Source organism: Paramisgurnus dabryanus, chromosome 23 (genome assembly GCF_030506205.2).
Source record: "Paramisgurnus dabryanus chromosome 23, PD_genome_1.1, whole genome shotgun sequence".
NCBI lineage: Eukaryota > Metazoa > Chordata > Actinopteri > Cypriniformes > Cobitidae > Paramisgurnus > Paramisgurnus dabryanus.
Window position 1 is genome coordinate 4960150 of NC_133359.1, and position 8566 is coordinate 4968715.

Sequence of the window (8566 nt, forward strand, 5' to 3'; positions counted from 1 at the left end):
TGCCAAAGCCAATTGCTAACGTGTGGTCGTGACGTATATCATGCACCGAAACCGTCCGGAAACAACAAGTCAGAATAATCAGACAAACAAAACTTAGCAAACCTGGTTCTTGCTCCGGCTTTAACTTCTGTATATTCGCCAGTTTTGCAACAACGGACCGAATAGCTTTTCTCACGTCTTTCTCCGCTGCCATTACTGAACTACAACTCAAACTGACGCACGACCTCAACGTCATCGTTCTTAGCCACCCCCATCTGTTCGCTGATTGGTCCTGCAGATTTTTGCAGGAGAAAACAAAACTCTATAGAGAAATCCCAGACGTACTGCTGAAGCGAAATGAAAATTAAGCGGAAGCACGTAGGAGGGCGGAGCCAGGCTAATCGTGAACACCTTAACTATTAAAAGTGAACTTTTGTTGCTGTCGAACACTAATTCTGCGTTTACACCAGACGCGTTAGAGGCGGCAAGCACGAGGGATTTCAATGTTAAGTCAATGTGAAGATGCGTTGATGCGCATCTGGAGGTCATGCAGCGGGTGAGTCGTTTAGCGCGGCGCGAGAGACACGTTTCCACCTCATTCGCTGGTCTAGTTTGTGCGAGTTGCGCGAATTAAGCGTATGGCGCAGTTTGCACGAATGGTGCCTTTTGTGCCTTTTGCGTTTGACGCGAATTTGCGGCTGACGCCCAAGTTAAATTTTTTTTTAACTTTGGCGGATTTTCAGCATGAAAGCTTGATATTGTCCGTGAGCTGTCACCTGGAGCTTAACGACACAAGTTCTTATTTCTATAGAGAGAGGAATAAAAAGGACCCCGCTTGGAAGAGTGTCAGGGAGGACATTGGGCAACCTAGAAAGTCGTAACACACATTTCACTTTCACGTGACGTTTATCGACCCGGGCCGTTTATTTTCCCCCTATAGACCAAATACAAACCGGTAACTCTCTCGATGAATGCACGATCAACATCAGCCATCCTGCAAACAGACAACCGCATAGCACTTGCCCCTCCCACAAGAAGCGGATTTAGCCTCTGACGCGCGTCAAATGATTGCTTTTTCCGCGCGTCTACTTCGTTCTACACGCGCAAATGCATTAAAATTGTTCAAGCAGCAAACTAGGCGCGGTAGACGCAATTTTGACGCCTAAAACGCGGTTGGTGTAAACGCAGCATAAGGGAAAATCTTTGAAAAATGCCTTAACATTCATTTGTACATATGACTTGTCAAACCAATTATATAATATCTAAGGCATTGTGGGAGGTTTAAAGACTTAGGCGGCACAAATATTATTCTATTTTGTCATGACCAAGTGCAAAGCATTGTGGAAAGAAGAATCAAATTTTCATTAAACACATTTCAGTCTTACAACGCTATCAAATTGCTTCCTCAGAATATAGATCGATATGGAGTTTGGCTTTGGTTTAAGATTTCTTAAAAATTCTCCGTATGTGTGTTTCACAACAATTGCAAGCTACAAAAGTAAAACATTGGTTTTTAAATAAAGTTAACGACAATTTTACTTACCGAACTGAATCCTCGTGCGCACGGCTGCTACAGGAACGCTGTAAATCTTTTCCATGTAGTTTCTCACATCGAATTTTGTCATTCTTAGAGAAAATCAAAACAGACAGAGATTCAAAATTGCAGTGGAGTAGGGAAAAAATTTTCGAGTATGGACGAATAGTTTTAGGCTAAGAGTACACATCATATGCAAGCATTTAGTAGCTGCGTGTTTGATTCAAGGGATGAAAATTGGTTTTGACTTTACATTTCGATACAAAAATCATCTGATGCAATGTCACATACAGTTCAGTTCTTTAAAAACATGATTTTAAATGCAAGAAAGCATCCTGTGTGACTGGCTGCCTACTTAACTCTTTCCCCACCAGCGTTTAAAAAAAAAAGTCGCCAGACAGCGCCATCATTTTTATGATTTTCACAAAAATGTGAAGCCTTTCAGAAAATGGCCTTCTTTAATCTCCTAAGACCCAAGCTTTGGTTTGGCTTGCATTTTAGATTTCTTCCAGCTATTTGGGGTTAAGAAGAACCAATAAATATATAAATAAATATATATATTATATATAAATATAATTTCTTTGAGCATGAAGCAGTATAATTGTCTATGTTTTTGTGTACAACAGGTTCCAGTTAAACAGAATTAAGTATATGGTGCAAACAACAAAAAACATGTGATGTCCATGTATGGGGACACACCAGGTCATAGGAGGTTAAATATACAAACATACAATATATCAAATGAAAGAACAGACCCTCTGCTTTTAAACAACCAAAAAAACGGTTTCAACATACTTTTATTTGTTCTTTTTTTTATCACATCTCAAATATGGGTAGGTATCTTCAAAAATACAAAATTTTGAGCAAAAAGCTGAGATAGTTACGTTTGTAAAGGACTTTTGATAGAGATCAGATTCAGAGCTACGATCAAAACATACACGGAGTTTGAACTGTTTGCCCTAGGGGAATATTACGTGTTTTATAAGTTGGGTAAGAGTGCCACCTGGTGGATAACAGCAGAAATACAGATCGCTGGAAAAACTCATCATTGTCAGGGAAGCGTTTTCTCTTAATTGATGAGTTAACTCGTCAATAGCGGGAAAAGAGTTAATCAGCTCGTTTTTCACATACATATCATGTACAAAAAATCTAGACAGTTTTATTATCGCACAGTTACAGACTCAAGTTAAAGCAACACCAAAGAGTTTTTTTTTACCTTAAAATAACGTTTCCAAAAAAGTTTCAGTCGTTCATCCACTCGAAACAGGGTGAACGGCACTTTCACATTCGCTTTGCAGCCCTCTATCGGCCAAAACCGCACTAAAGAAGTTTCCAACCATCGGGTCGCGGTCCTGTAGTTCGAGTGAAAACTACAAAAACTTGCTTTACGGCAGACCTACAATCCAATCAGATCCAGCTTTGCTGCAGTAGGCTAAATTATTTACGACAGTGGTAATGGACAATTCCGCTTCCAACCTTTAGGGGGAGCAAAGAGCAAAAACTCTTTAGTGTAGCTTTAACGTCCGATCTGTGTTTAGTGTAGTAGTTTATACACTTTAGCTACGATTTGTACTTTACTTGTTATTTATTTTGCTTGTTTTCAAAATAATTTACCTTTGATGGACTCTAGACTACTATTGATTCTTTGCAGAAGTATACCGGAAGTTAAGTTTGGGTCACAAAAACCATTTGTCTATGTTGTAAAACGTCTATATAACAATTACCGCTCAAATCATTCTGCCAGGTTTTGTTTCGCTACACTAATACGTTGTATATGTATTAATACATATGTTTTTAGTTACATACAAAACCAACCGCAACCTTTCCAAACACATGACGCCTGAAACTACAAGAAAGGAAAACAATGAACATCTTTCAAAAACGAGAATGTTTGTCCACAAGTGAATCCATAATAATAACAACCACTAAATTCTTTCTTTCGCAAAAGTTTCCAAGAACCCGACAGACAGATGCTCTTTCGGAAAGAGCATTGTACGCACGTCTCACACAGTCAGCAAGAGGGTGTGATGCCCAGATTGCAATGAAGTGGAGTGGAGTTTTGGCCATGTAATTTATGTGAGAGAGGAGAAGCGCACAAGCGTGCGTTTGTCTGTGTGAAAGTGAGTAAGGGAGGCGATTCCTCGAGAGCAGAGGACTGAGAAGAAAAGCAGGCAGAGCTGAGTGCTTCTGAGATCTGGGATCTGCCAGAGAAGCGGAGATCTCGCCGAAATCCTGGACCCCTGGTGACCTCTGCCACTCTGCCAACAGGAAAGACCTCTGCTTCCCTATCCACTTCTAGAGCTGGAGTGTAATGTTTACGGGAGGAAGGAGAGATGATGTCACAGAATTTGTATAGTGGGCAGCATTCCGACCGAATCGAGGTACTTTTAATCCAGTCCCTCTATCAATGCCCTGTAATTTCCTATACCATATTCCGTCCTATTCAAAATGTAAATAAAAAAGCTAATTTTAGGGATGTGGTAGGAAATCATCAAGATTGCAGCATTTACATATCTAATGTGGTATGGATATTCAAATCAAGTGCACTGACATGTGCTATATCTCTGCATCACTTATATATGAATATAGGAGAATAATTAAAAGGAGTATCCGTATTAAATCAAGCGTTGGCCAACACTGCCGTGACCCGAAGATGTAAACAGTGTCTCGAGTCTACAGTGCTTATCTTTTTAAGTGCTGACGTTTCATAAAGATAGAGCTCGTCTTGTTGTTCAGTGTCTTCTGGAGTGAGTCTGAGCTGCGCCCCACCCTGCATAAATAAACAATACACGCTCATCCCTAAACCTCTCGTTTTAAAGCCTATCCAAGTAGGTGACTCAGAGAGGCAGACGGACAAAACACTCCAAATTTAGAGGAAATACCAAAAAAGGGGGTTATCTTTTGTTTGTAAGTGACCTGTGGGTTACATTCACACCATTTGGGACTATAAAGAGCAGACAATGAGCTTTGATGAATATTTAAATGAAATCATTTATAAGAAATTAAAACACGAGGATGTTAGTGACGTACCGAATACTTAAAGGGAGATTAGGGTGGGCTTAAATAAATAAGGGAAAACACTTAAAATAGTCATTTGAAATTCTTTGGCTTTGATAATCGCCATGCAAACCAGGTCGGTTTCAAGCAAAACAACTCTCTGAAGTGTATCTGTGAAGAGTAGAAAGTGAAGAGGGTGGACGTCTTTAACGTTTTAATGATACCTTTGACGCTTTGTCTACTTTCGTACTGTTTACGGTGGGACTGTGTCAAACGTAGCTCTAGAGGAGACAAAACAGATCTTGAGGCCCAGTAAGGTGGCAATGGATTCAAAACAACACTGGATGTGGTTGACAAGGACGCCCGGTGCAGAATAAGACGCTTAAGATGTGTAAAAACAAAGCAGTGAGGGCAGATAAAAAAAAAACTACAAAAACTTTGCCGAGCTCTTGCGCAAGTGATAACATACAGCCCAATTAGGAACGTGTGCGGTTTGGAACAAGCATAGGCGAAATAATAATGGAGGAATAAGGCTCTGTCGTCACTGCCTTAGATGTACGCCCTGCGGTTCTGCAGAAAACAAAGCAGACCTTGTCCTTTTTTCTTACGTGGACTACGATTATACCCGTTATTAACAGTCTGACTGCCTGTTTCGTATTACACCGCGGCAATGCAATAATTACAGCTGTATTTTTAGTGACGTTTAACAGCGTCACTAATACAGGCACAAGATCTTGAATTGTAACGTAAGCTGTAAACAAACATTCGAAAGAGTCAGGGAGCAACGTTAGGGCACAGGGATATCTATGAATCAGGACTTTGTTTTGCAATTATAGATGTTGAGGACCATCTAAGATGCTTTTACACTTTGTGATCAATGTGTGCATAATATGTGCAATAACATTCCTACTATGCAATTTTCAAGGTTTTTTGTTTGATGAGTCTGCCACCTAGTGGACAAGACTGAAAGGTTCTGGGATTGCATTATATATAGGAATTAAACATGAGAACATAATGGTGTTTATATCAATGATAAATAACATCCAGTACTTACTCCAAGGGAATACGAAACTGTACTGTATCCGGTGGCTGTTCTTTACCGGGTCTTACTAGGGTCATGTTGAAGGTAGGGCGAAATATTCTCAGCTGAGGGTTTCCAAACTGATATAAGGGAAATCTGAGCAAATAAAAGAGAAAATATAGATAGATAATATGGATATTTATACATACTTGCACATGGAATAACTCATTGAATTAACAAAAATGTAATCATGTGACTGGAAAAGTTGCCTAAAATTCTTATAAATGTACTCTTGTCATTTATCAAGCAGCTTTTTGAGGTTTCACCCTGAAAGGCTTTTTAAACAATACTGAAGGAGGTATTATGGGCTCTTATTGACTGCTTTACTTGATTATTTAGTTAAAGTCATTCTTTAAAAAAAAAAAAATATATATATATATATATATATATATATATATATATATATATATATATATAAATTATAATAAAAAATGAATGTGTTGGTACAATATTAAAATAATTTGAAACATTTAAGCAAACGCCTTCAAATCAAATAATTTCTGATCAGAAAAAGTGACTCTAAACTTTTGACAGGCAACGTTACTGTATATCATGACGGTACCGAATTGTGGGATAAATAATCTCAACAGCTTAATATTTTTTGTAAAGAAACACTATAAATTATTGTATATTTGAAACTATTAGCTCACAATCACTACAAAGCAGGTCATTTTACAAATTTGTACACGCTTCTATAAAGATGCCTAAACACATTGGCTTTACAAAGGACGGTAACATAAACAAAATAGGAATTATTTACTGCTTAATCACTAAAAATATTAAAAGACACTCACAATATCCGCTTAACGTTAGCCATGTCTTATAAAGTGTTGATAATAGTCACAAATGCATGTGCTGTTATGATTTTATTTTCATGTGCTCAAGGTCTTCAATAATGTGATCACTGCGTCAACAAACGCCTATCCCAAACATGACGCTTCAAAATAAAAGTCTCAGTTAACGTTACTTTCGTTTGCAGTATTTGAATTGTAGGCTGTTAGTTGTTCAAATGATTTGAAATGTATAAGATAATTTAGACATTTTTTAGATAAATGCTATTTGTTTTTTACAGAGTACAAATTAAAGCTTAATTTAAACATGCTAAGCTACTTAAATGATGATATATTACTGATTTTTACTATATAGGTCTTTATATGGCAATTTAAACTGGCTACTTTAAAAAGCATAATACAATGGCAACTCTAATAACCAAGTGCTGTCCTAAATTAAATGCGAAGCACTGTAATCTACTAATAAGAAAGCTGTAAGGACACTTTTACCTCTACATTTGATCTCTTCATCTGATCATGTTCAGGTGATACCCCTTCCGTTATTTCTTTTATTTTTTTAATGTATGTTATTTCTTGTGTTTCTTTATGTGGATCTGACTATTATGTATGTCTACTTATGTATGTAGGCTATTGTATGTTCTGGAGGGTTTTTTCAATAAAAACACTGCAATTGATAAAAAGTTGATGCACTGATGGGAAATTTAAAACAAACTAAGTGTTGTGAATACTATAAATATGAATATAATTTTAAAAGTTTAAATACAAAATAAAAATGAAGGACTTTTATAGTGATTACACGTCATCAGACGCTGCCATCAGATCCCGCTGTTTGTTTGTTGCTTCACGCAAGTTCCGTTTATGACATATAATTGGTTATACTAATGAATAAAGTTATAATAAATTACAAAAATTTTTATAACATTTTGATTAAATTGATTTAATTTATTTGATCACAGTTTCTGTTAAAACAGCGATTAAATACTAGTGTACAATTACTTTGAGGTTATAATAGCATAAGCTGTGAATTTCAACAGTTACTAATAAAAGAAATTTGAAATTTTATAGTTGTTGTGTAAATAAACATTTTGGTTAAATGTAAATAATCTTTTATATCTTACAAAACCTAAATGTTTAACAATAGCTAATGAATAACTTAGCTAATAAATTTATCTATACATTTGTATTGTTTCAATTAGAAAATATTATTTACAGTTTTTTTGAATTGCTAAAACACTAACCCCCAATCTCTGAACCAAATTCATAGTGGCCTAAACCCATTTATCAAATCATGCACTCTTTTTGCAAAATTCTAAACACAAACTTCTCACTAAAACACACATTTCACACTGCAATGCACTTGTTTTATAAATGCTAAACACAGGCAGGCAAAAGTTGAACACAACTAAAACACCGTTATCATCGAGTAAACACAACAACTCAAAATTCTACACACTTTTATCTAATGGTATTTTTTACCAATTGTGTGAATTGGAAACAGTCTGAGAGGCAGATGAAGAGTATGAGGAAGAAAAGGACACCAGAGACGATGCAATTGGCAAAATGTGCAGTTGGATTGATGACTTTTTACAAAATACAAGTGCTGCTTACAGTAATATTGAAAACTTACTATTACTTGCAGTACTTACAGTAAAGTATTCATTATATTCACTGAACTAAACTTGTGATTACAGTAATAGAGATTTTTTTACAGTATTTGTCAAGTGTGTTGTTATGTACAGTAAACATGTATTTCTGTAAGCAGATCTCCTGGATGTTGTGTTTTCCATTTTTTAAGGTAGTGTCTAATGGATGCTTGTAGTGTTTTATATTATAGACTTATGTGTGTATGATTTGAAAGCTTAGTTTGATTTTGAGTACAAGTGAAATGGTTTTGAAGCAATTGTTTGATTTTGCTAGAAGAGTCAGGTGTTCTGTGAATTTTGTTTAAAATTGGGATTTGTGTTTAAGGTTTTGAGAAAATGAGTGATGGTTTCAAAAAAAGTGTTTTAGCAATTCAGAAAAACTGTAATTAATTATTATATAATTATTATTGCAAAAAGGAAACAGTACTCCATCCAGAAACAGATAGCATAAATGGATAATAAAATACAGTATCTCAAAATCTTTGTCATTAATGTACGCATGCGCCATGAAGTGAGGACACACCGCACGTTAGGTTATAGC

The 8566-nt window shown here is 36.3% G+C and overlaps 1 protein-coding gene across 1 annotated transcript in view; it reads right to left on the bottom strand.

Moving 5' to 3' along the window:
- mrpl23 (mitochondrial ribosomal protein L23) overlaps positions 1–6544 on the bottom strand; it is a 30438-nt gene extending 23894 nt beyond the window's left edge. The window contains exons 1-3 of the mRNA XM_065292236.1: positions 6386–6544; positions 5565–5687; positions 1523–1605 (exon numbers count right to left, since the gene is read on the bottom strand). Of these exons, the coding sequence (XP_065148308.1) occupies positions 1523–1605; positions 5565–5687; positions 6386–6408 (229 nt within the window). The 5' untranslated portion in view covers positions 6409–6544. The remainder of the gene's footprint in view (positions 1–1522; positions 1606–5564; positions 5688–6385) is intronic.
- Between the last annotated feature and the right edge of the window lie 2022 nt (positions 6545–8566).